Genomic DNA, 21,482 nt, shown 5'->3' with positions numbered 1-21,482 from the left:
GAATGTTCACCTCGATCATAATGTGAATGTTGCAGTTCTTATTTCTGTGCTTGCTAAGAAAACTGGAGAGGAATTCAGTCTTGGACAGGACACCTTTCTAGTTTTGTTTTCATCCCGACGTATTTCAGCACTTTTTATGCTATCATCCGTGGGTTTATTTATGTTCCCCAAAATTGTTTTTACATGTTAACCTTCAAAGAAACTTTCGGTAAGCTATATTCACATTTGTAAAATGAGAAGTTATTGTCAAATATTTTGCTTTGGTCTGCTTACAGAGTTAAGGCATGTATCACTAAGTTGAGGCATTCTATATTGTTTATTTATGATGTTTCTGAAGGTTATAGTTTTGTAGTACATTTGGATCAGTTAGGAGCACAGAACCACCACCCCACTAACATACAAACCGACCTAAAAATCCTTAGAACTGGACAGTTTATTCCAAAAAACTGAAAACAGAAGAAACTATCACATCTAAAAATTAATAGCTCAAGGAAAGAAAGTCTACGTGAAAACACATCACTGTGCAATAAAACCCTCTTTGCCACAATAGAAGACCTATATAAATAACACCCACTCAGAAACTGTGTATGATCAGATTCTAAGGTTAAATTCCCTTCTCTCCATACTGCACACCATTCACTCAACATGCCAATCCACAACTTTATCCCTCTTTCCTTCCCTCCCTAGCCCCCCACTAGCAAACAAAACACACACACACACACACACACACACACACACACACACACACACACACACACACACACTCAACAACAGCACTTAAATCCGCGTGCAATATCCCAAACACACTTGCCACGAAACAAATGAACACTGCACACCAACAACACCACGCCATGGCGACGGGAACTCTGTGGTTAGCGAACACATTCTACAAAACGCATCTGTGATGACAAAAGGGAAATAAATAGGCTTGTTATCTCGTCACAAACAAAGTAAAAACAGCACATCAAAATCTTTAACACGCTAAATAACACGACATCTAATAGCTTTACGTGAGGTATGGAAACAAATGGATACATCCAGTTTATTTCCAAATGTACTACGAAACTACAACCTTCAGAGGTATTGTAAATACACTCCTGGAAATGGAAAAAAGAACACATTGACACCGGTGTGTCAGACCCACCATACTTGCTCCGGACACTGCGAGAGGGCTGTACAAGCAATGATCACACGCACGGCACAGCGGACACACCAGGAACCGCGGTGTTGGCCGTCGAATGGCGCTAGCTGCGCAGCATTTGTGCACCGCCGCCGTCAGTGTCAGCCAGTTTGCCGTGGCATACGGAGCTCCATCGCAGTCTTTAACACTGGTAGCATGCCGCGACAGCGTGGACGTGAACCGTATGTGCAGTTGACGGACTTTGAGCGAGGGCGTATAGTGGGCATGCGGGAGGCCGGGTGGACGTACCGCCGAATTGCTCAACACGTGGGGCGTGAGGTCTCCACAGTACATCGATGTTGTCGCCAGTGGTCGGCGGAAGGTGCACGTGCCCGTCGACCTGGGACCGGACCGCAGCGACGCACGGATGCACGCCAAGACCGTAGGATCCTACGCAGTGCCGTAGGGGACCGCACCGCCACTTCCCAGCAAATTAGGGACACTGTTGCTCCTGGGGTATCGGCGAGGACCATTCGCAACCGTCTCCATGAAGCTGGGCTACGGTCCCGCACACCGTTAGGCCGTCTTCCGCTCACGCCCCGACATCGTGCAGCCCGCCTCCAGTGGTGTCGCGACGGGCGTGAATGGAGGGACGAATGGAGACGTGTCGTCTTCAGCGATGAGAGTCGCTTCTGCCTTGGCGCCAATGATGGTCGTATGCGTGTTTGGCGCCGTGCAGGTGAGCGCCACAATCAGGACTGCATACGACCGAGGCACACAGGGCCAAAACCCGGCATCATGGTGTGGGGAGCGATCTCCTACACTGGCCGTACACCACTGGTGATCGTCGAGGGGACACTGAATAGTGCACGGTACATCCAAACCGTCATCGAACCCATCGTTCAACCATTCCTAGACCGGCAAGGGAACTTGCTGTTCCAACAGGACAATGCACGTCCGCATGTATCCCGTGCCACCCAACGTGCTCTAGAAGGTGTAAGTCAACTACCCTGGCCAGCAAGATCTCCGGATCTGTCCCCCATTGAGCATGTTTGGGACTGGATGAAGCGTCGTCTCACGCGGTCTGCACGTCCAGCACGAACGCTGGTCCAACTGAGGCGCCAGGTGGAAATGGCATGGCAAGCCGTTCCACAGGACTACATCCAGCATCTCTACGATCGTCTCCATGGGAGAATAGCAGCCTGCATTGCTGCGAAAGGTGGATATACACTGTACTAGTGCCGACATTGTGCATGCTCTGTTGCCTGTGTCTATGTGCCTGTGGTTCTGTCAGTGTGATCATGTGATGTATCTGACCCCAGGAATGTGTCAATAAAGTTTCCCCTTCCTGGGACAATGAATTCACGGTGTTCTTATTTCAATTTCCAGGAGTGTAAACGACATCCACTGCCTCTACTCTGTGATACACGTTGACTGTACTGCATGCAAACCAATGCAAAATATTTGACAACAGTCACTGGTTTTACAAATGTATATATTCTGTACAAAAAGTTGCGTTAAACAAAGGGAAAAAAATGGAAATGAGCGTACGGCGTTGTGAGCCGGAGTCCCCCATTCGGGGAAGTTCGATAACATGTAACAGCAATTTTTCAGAAGGAAAATACACGAATTAACCTACTGAAAACAGTATAAGGAGTGCTGAAACATGTCTGGGCGAAGACCTATAAAGGTGTCTTGCATAAGGTGAAATTCCTCTCCGTGTTTATCTCTAGTCTGAATGTTTCCTAACATAAGGGACGGAACAAGTATCAGCTTGTTTAAGGGGAACAGCAGAAAGCTAATGATCAGCCTGTAAAGATCTCTGGTCAGCGGAAAGAGATTCCGGCGCTCGGCGCGGACACGTGCCATTATTTGTAGGAGGGCCGGCGAGGCCGCGGCTGGCTGTCACTATTGACGGATGGCCGCCCGCACTCTCACAACAAACCCCCAGCCACCAGCCGCCAGTAAGCACGCATGCTACTTGCTGCCGTCTGCGTCCGCTGACAGATTAAAACGCCTCCCATCATACCAAGCGGCGCGTTAAGTTGTCAGCCTCGAACTGTCCGGCCGTAACCTTCGTACATTTTCGTCTGCTTCAAGTACGACATGCAGTCAAACATGCATTGGCACTGAGCACCACGCGCAAAGCACTCGAGCTGCGTCGCGTGGCATTCGTCGGTCTCTTCCGGTCTCTTCACTACGGTGCACTGTACTATAGCATAACGTGCAATAGCGTACTTCTGTAAATCCTGAAGGAATAGTTCTGTGAGCGAAGGAAGGGTATAACGTTTCAGGAATGAGTAATCCTACAGCAAATCGCCTGTTTTTATAGCGCTCGGAATTGAGCAGGCGTAGGGAGAAGCAGGACCCATGACGCTACCGACATCAAGAGGCTACAACATATCACACACTGAAATTTTTACATTTTCTTCCATTAGGGAACCACGAAAGATTTACTGTAGATAGTTTACCACCTTCTTCGAGTGAAAACAATAACTGGCTTTGGTGAAGTGGTTTCACATGGTAAACTGGTCTTACAGTCACACTGTTGCATATGAACCCAACTTTAAAAATGAGCATGAAGATCAAAAATAACAGTTAATACATGAATGAAACGCCACAACGCATTTAGGACTCGTCTGGCGTATTTAATTTCAGCTGAAATTCTGATCTGTCTCAGAAATGCTCTTAAGGTGCGTCTTGCGGCTAATCGCCATGCAACTGTGCTTGCGCTACATGCAAGTAGTGGCACGCGTTGATGTGCATGCCTCTTCCTCAATATGAGCGTGCGTGTGGATTGCATTTACAGCTGTGTTCACACTGGGCGCCTCTGCTTCCCTGTGGGCAAGCCACAGGTGCACGGCGACTAGCCACAAGGTGCACAGGTGTAAACGCACCTGAAGACCGATGTCACCTCTGGTTGTCAGAACCAGACGGGAGTTCACTCACCTAAGCGGAAAATCTACTTTATTAGCACTCAGCAGAAAATTGGCTTTGCGTATTATGTTATAGCGTTAAGTCTAACAGAGTAGCTGAAATGACTTAAGAGTGAGAAATCTGACGCCAACATTATATAAAATAAGGAATATAGGTGGTGAGGTGAGGGTGGATGGTGGGAGGAGGGTGGGGGTGAAGTAGACGTGTCGAACCTTCTGAACTAATCACCGACAAAATTACGTTTCTTATCGAAAGGACGCTCTAAAATCAGGTTTCGGGTATTTATGGCATATTATAAAATTAACGATGGTATACTATGCATAAGTGTTGAACTAATGATCTGCATATTACTCGTATTAGGAAAAATCGCTAACCGAGCTAGTGACGAAAAGTTTAAATAAATTGAGCTACTTTTCTTTACGCCAGCGGCTGTGGCGATGGGGGATGTTCCACGCATGGGGTAAGCATCTCTGGCGTTGCGCAGAAACTAGTACCCCGAAACGCAGTGCACAACCATTCAGCCACAGCCAGTGTGACAGGCGGTCCTGGCAACTAGTTGTAGTTAGTTCTCTCTCTCTCTCTCTTGCACTTGCGCAGAAACGCGAAATGAAACCATCAAGGATATGGGTATTGTCCAGAGAACCCGAGGAAGTGTGGTAGGACAGCTACAACAACGATCTGAAGGATAGGGTGAGTCCCAGTCAACGACTTTTCTGATGAAGCTGTAGTGTGTGACGAAGTGTCGTTGTCTAGTGACTGTTGGACGATACAATATGACTTGCATAGAGTATCCATATAGAATGTAAGTGGTAGCTTGCTCTAAATGTAGAAAAATGTTAGTTAATCCATGTGAGTAGGACGAACAAGCCGGTAATGTTCGAATGTACACTAGTGGTATGCTGCTTCATAGTTACGTCGACTGAGTATCTAGGCGTAACGTTGCAAAGAGAGATGACATGAAACAACCACGATAAGAAAGGTAGTAGGGAAGGCGAGCAGCCGACTTTGGTTTATTGGGAGAATTTTAAGCTAAGTATGGTTCATCTGCAAAGGAGACCGTTTATGCAACACTAGTGCGACCCATTCTTCAGTAGCGTTAGAGTGTTTGGGATCCTCACCAGTTCGGATTGAAAGAAGATATCGAAGAACTTCACAGGCCCACTGCCAGATTTATTATCGGTATGTTCGATCAGCACTCGAGGATTACAGAGATGCTTCGTGAACTCAACTGAAAATCCCTGGATGGAAGACTAAGTTCTTTCTGCGAAAAACTACTGACAAAATTTAGCGAACCAGCGTTTGTAGTGGAATTCAGAACCATTCTCCTGCCGCCAACGTACCCATTTCGACTGAGGACCGCTAAGATAAGATAAAAGAAATAGGGGCTCGTACAGAGGAATACAGACACTAAGTTTTTTCCTTGCTCTATTTGCTAGTGGAATGGAAAAGGGAATGACTGCGTTTTAGAAGGTACCCTCCGCCATACACCGTATGATGGCTACGGAGTATGCATGTAGGTATAGATCGGTAGTAGAGCAAACTGATCAGCTCAGATTCTCTTGCTCGACGGCAGTACAGTAACTGGCTACAGCAGTCTGTGCATGCTGGATAGGCTCATCCTCAAACACTTTTTCTAATGTTGAAAACACCGTCATAATATTGTCTGACGTATTAGCTAACCGTGCCCTGCATGAAATTACCCTAGGTATAATTAGTTCCGTGGGGAAATAAGCATGTCACATCGCAATCTGAAGCTACGGAATGGTGTAAATATATGTCAGTAATTGGTGCTACCCCGACCGCACACAACGCTTTTATTTTCACATTACGCAGAGGTTCTTGGCGTAAGTCATTAAGGTTTCCATGTCTCCAACGTCGATTGTTTCTCGGTAAGCGCAGCTGTGCGTCGTACGAGAAGAATGCGTATCATCAATCTTGCCACCATCCACGGTCTACGGAAGTCAATTATAGTACTGAGTCCGAACAACAGTATCTGGATGCGCTACCATTGCTTTGACAGGATTCAGACGAGTCTGTGCAGTGCACACCTGTGAGTAGACACTAGCGACACCAGTCTAGAAAGTGTTAAGTGGCGCTGTGAGCATTTCTGGTAAAATCGCGCATGGGAGGCATAGTTATATATATGCTGCATATCACACACTTTAACTGTGTAGTTGAACAGAGGCTTCCATTAGTACCTAATGGCAACATTCGTTTCTCTCATTTGTAGCTGTACCGTAACTTCGGAGTCCTTTATTTATCGACAGAAGTGTGGGAATCCGCTTAACTGAACAAACCGACCAAAGCTACAAAACGTGAAAGGTTGCCGTTCCGCTTACTGTCAAAAAATACCCCACCCATTCTCGTAACGGAGCGTATTTACCAACAGTAAACAAGATCTGTCAGGAAAAGAGATACTTCCAGTTTAGGAAAGCACAGTTAATGAGGAAGTCAATAAATTTTGCTCACTTATTCCGTAGATGAATCCTACTGAAACAAGTGCCCTGGTTCGAGACTGGACTTTACGTCTAAGGCTCCCTAGGCTGAGCCTGTGGTGGGAGCGCTGTGCGGAAAACTTTGTGATGACTAATTTCCAAAAACAGTGCTTTAATCCATTTTTCCAATTAGAAGCCTAGAACCCAACACAAAGTTTGTTATAAAATTTTGTACAATTTTACTGCACAAAATACGATTTGACGTATTGATGGAATAAAAACGAAAAGAATTTTCGTTTGGGACTTAACGTTCCTTACTGCGTTTACAACCTGTATTGTTACGGTCATAGCTTTAGTTCACTGTTCCGATGTTGTTCACCTACGAATATTGGTACAGCAGCCACGGTATTTCGCTACAACCATGTCTACAACGGTCGTAATTCAGTAATACGGATGTTGACAAGTTTTTGGGGTTGTTTCCATTGGTAGTAAAGTAGTTACTACAACCAAAAATATTTTCTTTAAAAAATACAGTCGTATCAAAAACGATGTTCTTTAAATTTTGGATTTACCGTTAAAACGCTCAGCGCGACCGCTTTACTTTGCTACGACGCCGTAAGTCAGCAAGCCTTCTATCATATACTATGGACTCCAGGTATCTTTCAAGTTCCTCACAGTGTTTTGTGAACGAATGAAGTTATGTGAAAATGGTTTTCGCCAACTTGAACAGGCCAAGAATCTGTGCGGTCGACAGGAAGTATGAGAGTTCTGGTTTGGGTGTAATTGGGTAAATCAGAAATCGAACTTACTTTAAACCCCCCAAATTCCGTTAATCATCATTCTCCAAGTCTTGGCGATTTTGGGAACTGAAATGCCAGTGGAAATTTTACGCGAAGAGTGTGGTTTCGTATGTAAATGCTGACCTAAGGCGTATTAGATGTCCGCCGAAAAATGCAGTTGTCACGACTGTAGTATGGTCTTCAAAAAAATGGCTCTGAGCACTATGGGACACAACTGCTGAGGTCATTAGTCCCCTAGAACTTAGAACTAGTTAAACCTAACCAACCTAAGGACATCACAAACATCCATGCCCGAGGCAGGATTCGAACCTGCGACCGTAGCGGTCTTGCGGTTCCAGACTGCAGCGCCTTTAACCGCACGGCCACTTCGGCCGGCTTATGGTCTTCACCTCACGATCAAAACAAAAATATTTTTACTACTTTAAACTTCCATGACGGGGGCACATAGGTTGCAGTTTGTGTAGACAGAGCGTCAATGTGGCTCTGTCCTAGTTTCGCAAGAAGAAGAGACCAAAGACGAGCTATCAGGGCTGCGGTATTGACACGTGCCCCCATCCCCCGCCGCCGTCACTAGGCACTGGAGCAGCTTATGTAACCAGAGGCAGCGTCGCGCTAGGAGAGGTACCGCGGAGCGGAGCGCAGGAGCAGGCGCAGGCGCAGGCAGAAAGAGCCTAGCACCTGCGGCGGTCTGACGTCAGTGACTGCGGCGCTGTTGACGCGGGCAGCTTCGGTTACTAATTTTAATTGCCGCTCCAGTTTCCCGCGCGTGGTCGCCGCCTCTAAACGGCTCTCATTAAGCGGAATGCTGCTCGCATTTCGCCGTGCACACAGAGGCATCAATTAACGGATGGAGGCAGACCCCAACACGCTACACGTGCAACGGGACGGTCATCTATTTAAAACAAAACCAACGGTGTTCACAAAACTGTACCCTGAAAGTCGACATAGCACTACAGATATTATTATTATTATTATTATTATTATTATTATTATGCGCGTCTCTCAGATTCCTTTGCCCTCTCTTCCTTTACGATGGTATTTTCATTAATGTGTATCTTCATGTTTATCAGTGATGGCTAAATTCAAGGAACCAACAAGTCGCTGATCTTGCAGTCTTAATATTACTTCTAAGTGAAATGCTTCATTACAAAGGTGTGTGTGTGTGTGTGTGTGTGTGTGTGTGTGTGTGTGTGTGTGTGTGTGTGTGTGTGTGTGTTTTCCTTGTTATTACGAAGTAACCAGAACTGGGAAAACAGCTAACAAGCGGACCAAACTAACTTCCCCTCACCGATTTGATTCATATTGATAGGCCGTATGGAGAACGTCTAGGACTTAAGACATACATGAACAGGAAGACAACTCTCAACCGTCTTCGATGAAAGCGAGTTCGAACATTTTAGGAGTTCTTGTATACTTCGTATGGCCGATAGAAATCAAGGATTCAGCAGCCAGGCTAGTAAGGGCTTTGTTTCATAAGCATGAAGTCTGTGGATCGAATCTTGTTTCCGCTACTCATTTTATTTCATTCCCATGTAATTCTAACAGCATGTATACGCGCGTAAGTGTGTGATGATGAGCACCGAATGTAACCTAAAATTGTTTTGCAACAGACACATGGAAAAAACCATGCATATGCAAACATTCACCGTTCATTGTAAGTGCTGTATATCGAAATCATTGTCCCCCCTTGTTTCTATGTTAGTATCATCCTGATTCGTACTGTGCTCTATACGTTACACGTCATTTCCACTCCGGTACATAACATAAATAAAATGTCTACATGATATGATTGATAGTTGTGTCCAAATTTATCCCCTTTTCAAGATGGAGATTATGAAAGTAATAGATGTATCATTAAATAAACACAGCCTGAACAGTCATAAAAAATTATGTGGAAGGAAATGAAAGAAGTGCAGGCAGGGAAATTCGACCCATGGACCTCGCGCTCCTGAAACTAATCGCTTCATTTGCTCGGCAAGGTACTTCTCGAGTAGCACGATGACACAAAATACATTAATTCGCGTAAAATTCGATTTTCTCGAAATGGGTAAGAGTTGCGTTTTCCTGTACACATGTGTTGAAGTTCACATGATGTCAATATGAATTAAATCGGTGATGGGAAGTTGGTGTGGTCCCTTTTTAGGCTAAACGAGTACCGGAAGAGGATGCCGCCAACTTCGGTTACGAGTTCGTTGACTGGTACTCAGTATTATTTTGTTCTCTGAGCCATGGCAATGTCCATCATAGCAACGTCGATACTTCGTAATGTCGCGATAGCTGTCGAATGGGAGGCGTTGACATTATTACATCAGCGCTACGTACCAGACGGGGAAATGAGGCGGCGGCTTCTAATTCCTAGTCTTGCACACACTGGCCCTTCCTAAATTTCGAGCCTTCCTACAGCGCCTTTGATGAGTGTATTTGGCCATCCGGTGATCCCTCCTTTGCTTGTCGGAGACGCTAACTGACTTAACGGTCTCTGGGCGAGTACGTAGGATTCTAGTTGCGTCCACTATTCTCACTGTGGACTAAGCGAAAGAGTGTGTACTGTATTGTAATTCCGCTATACGTTTACGTGTAAAATATCTGACGTTATCTGATGTGTTTCAAAACGATTATCTCCGGTGCAGTGGCCAACCTTACAAAAATCTGTTTACCTACCCCAGATTTATATGAAGTGTTCACTTATCAGTAGACTCGGTAACTTATTATTTGATGGCAAAGCTCTTTTCCTGAACTCCGGTGCTGATGTTGTTTGTAAATATATGTAGGGTTATCTACATAGTACTTCAGTTTCGAAGGTGAAATATTTCAGATACTCCGCTTGTGATCGGCAGTACAATGTGAATCCATGTAACACATGAGCTACGGTTTGTCGGGAATCTCGAAATTTATATAATTCAGCAGGAAGTGTAATTAAGAAGACGTAACAGTTCCCGATTATAGGTTGCCCTAACCGCCTGATTGTTTCATTGTGATTTACATAATGGTAAAAGAAAAGGAAAAAAAATCAGAAAATATACGAAGAACATTGTGAGGAAGGCATCAGGAAACAGAAGAACAGAAAAAAATCAGTGAAGTAACACCCAAGTACACAAGCAAGTACGAAAAAATTGCATGCGCAATTAGGAAGAGATTAATACTCGGTGGACACATCCAACGAATGAGTCCTGGTAGACTCACAAGGAAAAATGCACAGTGTTTTTAAACATTAAAAGGAAAATCCAACCTGCTTAGGAAAGTGCATGAAGACTACAAGAAAATGGCGTAAATAAGAAAATGAAGACGGTACAAAAGATAGAAAAAAAATTAAGAAGTGAGAAAACAAAACGATTCCAGAAAGATTAGGAAGAAGGACAGCATAAGAAATTAAAGAAAAATGAACTGCTCGAGTACTGTGAAAACACAAAGCTAACTTCGTAGCTTAACCATTGTCCTTGGCTGGTCTGTAACGAAAGAGGAACAGTAACGAACTCCTAGTAAGTGGCAGCATAATACCGACGTGTTATTAAGCCGAAGATGGGGCACAGCTGATGGCTACGTTTATCTGTGAGGCAGTCAGGTAGTAACAAATCTCCCATTACTAGTGCAGGGATTGCACTTCTTTTGTTATCGACAATAGTGTGGGATCCTTAATGAAACAACTTTATGGACACAAAAGTGATGAACTGGAGTGAGGGAAGCCAATTTTTTCCCCCTCTTGTTTTTCTGATCGCTAGGTGAATCGCCTGAGTCGCTCATCGTCTGGAAATATGAAAGACGGCAGCTAGTGTTACAGCGTGCTGTTTTCTACTTTGGAAAGCGCGCTTTCGCAGCAAATTATTACAGTAAGTCCCCTTCATGTACTGCTTCAAAACTGCATACAACGGTGAAGCAAAGAATTATTATTACGCGGCTGAATCTTGTGAAGTAGTCTTAATGCTTACCAACTTCAGAAAAGCGTATTTTGCCGGTTTTGTTACCGAAGAAATATCAGTTCTTTCCCGAAGGCACCGCTACCACGAATCAAGCAACTGGACGCCTATCGCGAAATGCACAGGAACCAGATAGCCAGAACGATTTACAAAAACATTTCGTTACTGGAAATAACTCGCAAAGTAGCCTGTTACTGGAACACATTCTTCATGGCCTCCGTGTATTAAACGAGGTCTGTTCTACAAACACAAACATTTTTGTTGACGCCGCATGTGCTGACAAGAAAAGCATCAGTTATTTTGTTGAGTTGTCTGCCCTTGAAACGAAAACTATTCGAGTATTGTTTGGTTAGAAATTGTGACGGACTGAGGCTGAAAAAAAAGACCGACCTTTCACGAGCCATTTTCTTCCTTCAAGATTACGCGAGCACGTTTCATTCACTACTAAATAAACGATGCAATTATGCAGAAGATATTGCGTACAGACGTGTTATGTTCGAGACCATACAGTAGCTACGACTGCTATGTACGCGGGAAGTGTCTCTTCTGATTTTACTGTCTACGAACCGGCACTTTTCCTCCCAAATGTGAATTGACCCCCAGAAGAACGCTGGCCAACGAAAGTACCTAACGGCCTACTGAAACATCGCCTGACGTTCATGATAGAGGAAGTTGCCGAAAGATCGAGGCGACGAATCTGACTAGCCATGAACTAGGTGAAGCATTTGTTCAAGAACCTCGTCGCAGAGAGCTAAGCTGTCATACTTCAAACCAAGACTACGCTTACCTATTGCTATTATTGCTCAGTAGTTCTAGTACTTAAAGCTCTCTAATAATATTTTAGAATGCAGCACCCCTTCTTCGAAAAATTTTCATACAATGAACATTTGTATGTGAGAGAGAAATAATATTGGACCTCCATGCATTCTTTCGTTTCATTTGTTTAGAATTATAGACAGCATATGTAGCGCCAATAAACCTTTAACAAGATTCATGACCCAAGTCAATAAATCAGTTTACCATCTGCTCGGTGATAAATGGAAGTAACCTACGATAAACGGTAGCTGTTACTCAGTGAGCTCTCATTACTTTAATAGTCACGAAGTAGCTGCCGGTAGATGCAGCACTGCAGTATAAAATATTGTGGGCTTTCTATTGAACTATTATCTCAGGACTGCTGAGTAATGAGTACTGGATCTCATCCGTAGTTTAAACACTACAAAATTTGTGACGTATCACATGTGTAACTTTATCTGCTTTAACTGCACGACTGCTTTCCCACGTCTGAAGTCCGCGCCACAGTAGCTCGTATGTCAGAAGCAAAAGGAACACTTTCGGCACATGATACCGAACAAACAGATTGTGCAAAATGAAACAACGACGAATAGCCGAACGCGAATTTCAGTTGCCTCTCACAACTTGGCTGTGATTGTTAGCAAATCGCCACAACCTTTACTCTGCCAAAAGATTGACGTAACGCAGATTACATGGTTTCGTCTGCTATCAGTGAAAAATCAAACGGTTCTGCCTGCTTTGAGAATTACCATCCTATTCATCATATCCTGGACCTAATAGGCTTTGCATGTTATACCTGCTTACAGAATTTAGTTCCACTCCTTCCATCCGGTTTTGAGTCCACGTGTTTCTTCTTGCTGTTAGTTTGTGTTTCTGTAACTTATTTTTTACTGATTTGCTCAGCCTCCTTATGATTATTGTGCTCTTCGCATTTCTTTCTGCATCATTCTATTTCATCATTTGGAGACATAATCCTAATTAAGCCCTTATTTGTATATTTAAATTTCTATCTTGCCTGTGTATCCTCCTACTTGTCCGTACTCTTGATTCATAGTACGTCCTGTTTTGTTGCTATCCAAACCTCGCTTCCATATAAGGGGGCACACAAGTGAAAACGGGACACATGGAAAAAAGTAAGTAAACTGGTTATTATTTCAAATGTAATCGCCGTAATTGTTACCGGTAATACGTTTATGCCACTATGAGACAGGACGGTTAATACCTTCATGGAAGAATGTGAACGGTTGCCTACGAAACCATGTGTGTAGCCACGAATGTCTTTCTTCAGGGCTCCAAGGTTATCTAAATTGCATGAGGAGCGATCGCAACAACATAGAAGATGTTTGAGGACTCTATAGCGAAACTTCTGCAGGGTATTCGAAACAACCTTGGCAACACGTGGATCCTTTACACGTCGTCCATGCAATCCCAATCTCTATGCATGCGATTTCCATATTTTTGGAGCCCTGAAGAGAGACATTGGTGGCCGTCGATTTGCTTCGGACGAAGAGGAGTACGCCTGGGTATAATCATGGTTACGTAGGCCACCGCACATATTTTTCCATGAAGGAACTGACCGTCCTGTCTTACAGTGGGATAAATGTATTAACAGTTACGGCGATTACTTTTGAAATAATAAACAGTTTACTTACAATTTTCCCATCTGACTCTTTCTCGTCAGACTACCCCTTAATACATCAGATCTGGAAGTGACAGTGTTTACAGCGCCTCCATGCTCAATGAGAACAGCAGCAAGTGGAAACATTTACAGAAGACGCTTATTCGTCTCGCAAACCTGCCTGCTAATGATTATTAGGCGCTAGGAGAACTGATAGAATAGAGGGGATGCCACCCGCTTTTCTCAGGCACTGCTTTCCCTAATGTGTTTAAGGGTGAGAGGGACTGTGGGTTTTATTCTACTAGTATTCATTTACTGTGATAAGCTTTCCAGCTTTTTCGGCAAGTGGCACACATCTGCATTGTAATAATTCTAACGATATAAGGAAGTATAGTAGTTCAAATACGGTCGAACCGACTAATACCCAGTTCGTTCGTCCATCAAAGCACAATCAAATTCTCAACAGACCGAAAGAACGCTGGAACACCCTTTAATAACACTGCAGTATATATTTAAGTGCAGCTCCATGTTTTTGAACCGTGGACTTGCGTACACGTGACGTGACTGCTGATGGTACCCAAAAATTCGTCTTCAGTTGAATCAATGTGCAGCGTTTAACTGTATCACAGGGATTGTGCAAGCACGAAATTTAATTCTACGCAGCAAAATGGGAAAGACTAACTAGTAGAAACCAATAAATACAGGTGTTTCGAGAGAACTGTGCTTATTTTAGACGGTGGTACTGGCCTATAGACTAATTCGAATAAAAAAATCCGTAACATGCGTACAATTTTTAGTCTTTACAGACATACAGCTGCTAGACTGTACCCCTCAAATACTTACAGAAGGTGTAAAGCTGAAGGTCAACGATTCAATTCAAAATTTTGTTTCATAATTGCCACCTGTGTCCTCAATGCATCTTCCGAATCATCTGACATCACTTTTAGCTCTTCCGAGGGCAACACTATATGTAATTCGAACCATCAGTTCATCACTTGTGTTCACTTCCTCGATGCAGAGTTCGCCTTTCAACTATTGCCGACAGACAAAAATCTGAAGGGAACGTGGATTATACAAACTGAGCCCTGTACAAGTGTTACCACAATTTAAGTAATACAGATGCCTTGTTGCACAATAAACGGAATACTACGAACAGTGTTCCTAGCAGAAAACAGTGTTTCACAAGAACCATTTACCCACAGGTCGGTTACACAAAGTGAAAAATCAAATTTTAATGTAAGCGCTACCTGAACACCACTGTCAAAGTACATCAGTATCGGACGATAACTGATTCAACCTCTATTTCCGGAGAAGTGACTTAACAATGCACTGCACTGTCTGTAATACCAGATCAGGTCATAGGCGTCTGAAGTTCTAAGCTCACTTGGGATGGAGAGCCTAGCACCCAGACCAACATCATTCAACGTCACTACAGAGAAAACAACGAATGCTAGTGAATAGAAGTACCTTTGAAAGATCTAAAGAAAAGAGACAAGCAACGAAGATTTATTACAACATCCTAATATGTCACCAACAGGTGCTCCAGAATAAGTATGAAATGGATGTAGAAAAAGAAAAGCACTATAATGAAAGAATATTTATCTGAGAAGAAATCTCACCAGCATTAACAAGAAGCCACTGTACGCCTAATAAAAAATACAAAAAGGAGAAGGTTCTTACGTGACAAAATTTTTCAGTTGCCTAGTCGCAGATATTTTTCCTACAAATTATTTCCAACGGTCAAAACTTGTGTTTCATATTGTTGTCGGCAGCAATACTGGTTAAATATTGCCAGAATGTCATGAATCACAGTTGCCGAGACTGAAGTTGACGAACACGATAACAGCCCGACACTAACTAAAATCCATCGTGCAACCGGAACGTGCCTTGCACGCTATCTGAATTCCGATATCAAATTCAGAGTCAGGACTGCCAATGCAGCCGCCGTTGCCATGCCTCTGCTTCAAAGAGCTGCATCGAAGGGCGGTGGACTTTACGTTAATGCCGTCTGAGCTAGGGTTTTAAAAACCGAGAGTTTGTTTAAATGGGTACTGTGTTTCAATGCATTAAATTCTAAACTGAAAGGGTGATGCTCTTAGTGGGTTCGTTGTTTACATGAAGAGGATCTGAAGCTAAGGAAGAAATAAAATAGTATGGAGAGTTTACTGAGTTGGATAGGGATGACTGAGTTCTCTGTTAATGATGGAAGTGGTGCGTATGGATCAGTGTATTCAGTACTAAGCAAGGTGCACACACACAGGTGCGCGTGCGCGCGCGCATGTGCACGTGTACGTGCCATGCGGGTGTGTAGTTTGTTGCCTATGGAAGCTCATCCGAAGTGGATAAAGATTTATTAAGAGTTCGTTCATCTGTGTTCCATAGTTCAACAAATATGTTGGTAAATTAATGCGTGGCCGCCCTCTTAAAAATTAAATACATGAGGAAATCCTGAAACTGTACACACAGATGAGAGAATATCATGAAAGAGCATACTATGCTATAGGATAATTGCCAATTAAATGCGAAATGGTGATGTCATATCCAAACAAAGGTATTTACATTTTACCTGAAGAATTAAGCGTTCGAAGGACCGCATTTGACACTGGCCAAAACCAAATGCAAAACCAAATTCGTCAGCAGTTTAGATGGTTCAAATGGCTCTGAGCACTATGGGACTCAACTGCTGTGGTTATCAGTCCCCTAGAACTTAGAACTACTTAAACCTAACTAACCTAAGGATATCACACACATCCATGCCCGAGGCAGGATTCGAACCTGCGACCGTAGCGTAGTTTAGATGCCTTGCCAAAAATTCACTACAGAAATGAAAAGGAATCGAGGTAGTGGGCGGAAGCCTGTTTCAATCTCCGTTAAGATGTTTTCGGGGTGAAAAAGAAATTGTTATTCGATTAGTTTGTAAAGAACAAAACACTAACTGGTGGACTCAACCGCAGTCTTCCGAACCCACTGAATGAAGAAGTAAGGGAGTACAAGACTAAATTCATCTTTTATCAGGAGTATACACAAAAGTGTTTCGGCAATGGGAAAATCTAAGGCCTCTGATATATGGATTGTTAAAACATCTAACATACTCGTCACATTTGGCATCATTTGAATAAAATCATCAGATGTGACGAGCAAACAATTCTGGTATGAACGGCCTTGTCAAAAGAGTGTGGAGGAGCTAACAGACGTTAACGACACTATCCTACCATTCGGATTGCAAACTGCCCCCTAAGCGAAACAACCAGGAATGAAGAACGGCATGGGGACGCAAGAAGGCAATTGAACAACCAATTAAGGATACATAATGTGGATCTGCAACAAACGTGGCCTGTAATTGGAAAGGTGTCATGAAAATGTGTCTACTGCCAAAACTTTCGGATTTCAGGAAAACGACTGTCGAGTTTAATGACATTCAAATGTAAGTCAATTTTCTTACACCTGTATCTTTTTTTTATTTTGATAGTTTCGTATCGGCGCAGAGACCAGAGGGTGCTAGACACGACTTATAGACGCCCCCTTGATGGAACTGCATTTACGGTTCTCACAGCATTCCATTCCTGAAGATCGAACAATGTGTCTTGAAATCTAAAGCACATGAACGAGATATATATCAGAATAAAAAGTAGAACTGTTAGGAAACTGGCATTACTGGAATAAATAAATAACTGGTGAAAATGCTATAGATATTCGGTAAATAGACGGTTAAACCTAAGTTCAGGGACACGATTATCATCACTATAATCTACACTAAGCCAATGCCACTAACTGAAGTTGAAGTACCTATACCAACGTCACAAACAAAATATGATGAAATGGAATACTGAATGTTGGCATAAATGAGACTAACGATAAACGGATCACAATGGTAAGTGATCACACCACACCACACCAAAATCAGTCTGCTAATATTAAACGCAGATCTTAATTGGAGACTGACTTCTGACAATGCACGTTTGGAGCAAAGAACTGTATCGAATGGAACATCAACTGTGGGAAAATGGAAAAGAAGAGTAGCGAGGTGTTTGTGACGAGGTATTGCAGAAGGACGCTGACAACATATTACTACGGAAGAATGATTAGTCATATTTTAAGACATCAGAGGGTAACTTCCATGGTAGTATACGGAGCCGCAGAGTCCAAAAATTACGGAGAGTGGCATACAGAATATACAGTACGTAACAAGTAACAGAACAGTATATGTGCTACAATGAAATAGATCGGCACCGGATACGTGACTGTGGCGAGCTACAAGAAATTTTAGTCGACAAACTGAAAGAAATATCGTCGTATTCTTACATGTAAGCAGTTTTATCGCTAGGAAAGGTTTTTATCCAACGACGAGAGTCTAGTAGCTGCATTCTTAAGATCCTCCGGAATCGCACTTTTGAATATGATGCCTTCTCGCTGGGAAAGCTATAAGCGTTTCGAAGCAGTAAATCAGTAGCTACACGCTGCCGAAACTTTATATTGCTCCACATATGGGAAAGTTTGCTATTTGTGACCCCTCCGAGTTATCGAAAGTGGCTTTCCGTGCATTCGCGTTAATTTCCGCAACGTGGAAAAATGTGTCTATGTGCTGCGTTACTTCCAGGTCAGTCTATCGGTCTGTGTCAATGGTGGCTTCATCGGGAATTCATTAAGCAAGCGCGGAATTGCCAATTTCCGTCGACAGCCACATTACTGACACCCAAGAATGGAACTGTGCTGAACCGCAAAGCTTTTTCAGTCGGGGCTCTTTAGCCAAATCCGAATGACCGCTGTTTTCACTGCATAACTCAAACTGCCATCTCACGCCGTGTAGTGAAGTTCTGACAGCACTCAACTCGATGATACGATATTCATACGTAGTAGTAGTAGTAGTAGTAGTAGTAGTAGTAGTAGTAGTAGTAGTAGGAGGAGGAGGAGGAGGAGATATAGGTGAAATTTCGCATAAAACCACTGTAGTCCTGAGACTAGTTCGCGTTGCATCCAGAACTTGACGTGGCATGAGCAGTGAAGTGCCAATTATCATAGCAACGTAAGTGATGTGTACTCACCTTCTGAACGCGTTCTTTGTAGCTCTCCGACCTGTTGATGGTCGTGTTGGACGGTTTCCGGGGAGCATGTTGCGTGCTGAAACAGACAAAGCGAATCTTTAGGGTAATGTCGACATTGAGGTTGATAGCTGCAAATGCTGCCAATTTTAAAATTTTTGAAAAACAATAAATAAATTACCGACAACACATATCTTTTCTCGCAAGAGTTTCTTACCTCAGAATTAGTATTTAATACCGTCGTTATATTCTTTTACTTTTCTGGGGACCTGTTTTCCATATTATTCCTGACACTTTCACAAAGCTATCAGCTTTCCTTGGATGATTACTTGTCTACTTATTATTTCTATTTTGGTATTATACTCCCAAAGAACTTGAAATTTCCGGCTGTTTTTCAGCCTGTGTCATATTTACTAAAGGCTTATTCTTTTATCTGGTGTGGCCACCAGCTGATATTTCTTTTCATATTCTTGCAGAACTACTTCCCAAATAGTATGTGAGTGTACACCAGAAAATCGTAACAAAGTTGAAATTGGGCAACAAAGGCGAAACAAGATGTGCGTACCAGCCAGTGTATCACGTGGAACTCGAGTTAATTCGTAGTCTTAACGCACGGACTTCATGAAACTGAACAAGGTAACTGTAAGGTGTTAATAGGAGCGGTTATGGTCAGATCGTGATGCTTCCAACTGTTTCCCTGAATGTACCAGATCTTCATGGCAACAGAGTGTGCAGCGCGACTTGCTGTCGAAGTCAACAGAAACGAGTAGCTTCTCTTGCAGAAATTTCGTTGTCTGGCTGGTGAAGAGTTCTGAGCGATGAGAACACCACAAGAGGGGGCGTCCTCAAAAAACGAAATTAAGTAACGTTTCGTTTGTCTGCGGCCCTGGAATACATTGAAAAGGTCGCGCCACAGTACGGGAGCACACTGCTAGAGCAGCCAAAAGGAAATAGCTCAGCCTATCTTCCCTTCAACATTGAGCTGCGCCAAATCGTTTTGGCTCCTCTAGCGGTGTGCTTTCGTACCGTGGCACGACCGCTTCGATGTGTACCAGGACTGGAGACACACAACTACAAACGAACATAAAATTCATCATGGAAGTTTACTTTTGAAAGTGATAATTAAAGCTTCATACCACTGTCCGCCGCAGTAATGGTGCAGACAGTGTTTCACTTAGACATGGTACTCACTTGGCGCTGCTGGAGCTGGGCAGCCCTGCAGGGAGGCTCCTCTTCCGGTGGAACATGGACACCGCTGAAGAAGGCATCTCAGCCTCCGCCGCCCTCGCACATCGTCGCTTCCCGACCCTTCCTGCCTAAGCACACAAGCTTTAGCACACGACTACACGCTGTTCCGTGTGCCGAGGGAAACGTGCTCCAGTCGCCTCCAAAAGCGACATGAGAGTAATCGAAATTTGACAAAATGCAACTCCTAATCGCCCGATGAGCCAAATGTATCGGTACAGTCCGATCGTTGCGGGTAAAGTCGATTTCCATTTGAAAACTAACACATTCATGGCTTAGATCAATCGTCGTCATCATGGGAGTGATTTCCGACGTAGTCGCTTCAGGGCACACCTGGTTTGATTTTCTTTCTGCTTGCTATTCATATTGTATCTTAAGGACACAACGAAGTAATTCGTACTGTGTTGCTCTCGCGCTAACTGCGTCCAACATCAATAAGCTGATAAAACTCGTCCTTACATATGTTTAAACCTAATTGCCCCTTCTTCCCCCACATAACTCAAGCTATCAATACAAACATTGGAGTTACGCTGTAAACATAAATTCTCCGGAAGAAAGAGCATGATTTATTTTTATATCTTAATACAAACACCATCCAGCATTTTTATAGACCCTGTGTAATACGAACTACACACTTGCAATGTCAAATGGTACACTTACTACTAACTCAACCCCGCCAAACTAATGAATACAAGCATTGGTTTGCAGATTAGCGCGTAAAGATGAAGTACGGTAGGGAGCACCTTGTATCCGTGTATCGTGTCTTCTGAGATTGAGGCATTCGTTTAACTTAGCGGAATCGCATATGATATCCGGAGTATGGCGCAAAAGCTAGACCCTAGTAACAGACCCTGGCACGTTGTGATCCTCGTGTTATGTAAATTTTAATGACCTAAGTTCCGTGTTATAAATTTCTGTTCTTTATTTATATCAGCTCAACCGTCCCAAAATGGTTTTTAGTGTCTTTACGCTAAGAATTAGATCTTTTTTGTAAAACAGTTGTGAGAGCGTTGAGTGAGCAGACTCCATAGTATTTAGCATCCGAGCAATAGCACAAATTTATCTTTTAATTTCAAATTACATCTTTCTAGAAGTTTTTCCATTGTTCAAACGATATTTCTAAAGCAATAGTAGAAGTTTATTGTTGGCAGACAAAGGGCTGCTCATACATTTAGGCATATACATATCATGTTACGGATCTTGCCGAGATGGGAAGCATTTAACCCCTGATGTTTCATTGTCGGGTCTCTTCGGTCACTCGTTTTCCGATTTGGCTTCTATGTCTGACGTCGTTCTGTACTTTTGTTACTTTTCTCGGCTGGTATGCTGTCGCACGAAGTCTGACACGTTCCAGTGTTGTAGCGCCTCTAACTGTCAACGAGCGACGAGCGTTCGTGGTTGGTTGGCTTAAAAGGGGAGGGAGGCGGGACTAAACTGCTCGGTCATCGGTCCCTATGCTCGTGGTCTGCTTCATATAATAGCGGACTACGCTCTTAGACGCGAACTAATGACTGCCCTTTCCGTATTGTTCCCGCTTGTATGGAGTGACGCGCAGAGAGGAGCGAGTGCGGATGACGCA

General features: G+C 43.4%; 1 protein-coding gene across 6 annotated transcripts in view; it reads right to left on the bottom strand.

The window, feature by feature from the left end:
• LOC126236933 (rho guanine nucleotide exchange factor 11-like) overlaps window positions 1-21,482 on the bottom strand; it is a 550,831-nt gene that overhangs the window by 289,104 nt on the left and 240,245 nt on the right. For 4 of the 6 annotated variants that reach the window (XM_049946613.1, XM_049946616.1, XM_049946615.1 and 1 more), the window contains exon 3: window positions 18,662-18,737. In XM_049946613.1, the coding sequence (XP_049802570.1) occupies window positions 18,662-18,737 (76 nt within the window). Of the gene's footprint in view, window positions 1-18,661; window positions 18,738-19,849; window positions 19,975-21,482 lie in introns of all 6 variants that reach the window. The other 2 variants (XM_049946618.1, XM_049946619.1) reach the window with 2 other exon arrangements.

Source organism: Schistocerca nitens, chromosome 2 (genome assembly GCF_023898315.1).
Source record: "Schistocerca nitens isolate TAMUIC-IGC-003100 chromosome 2, iqSchNite1.1, whole genome shotgun sequence".
NCBI classification, from domain to species: Eukaryota; Metazoa; Arthropoda; class Insecta; order Orthoptera; family Acrididae; genus Schistocerca; species Schistocerca nitens.
Note: the sequence above shows the minus strand (reverse complement) of the source record. Positions and strands in the feature narration are given on the sequence as shown.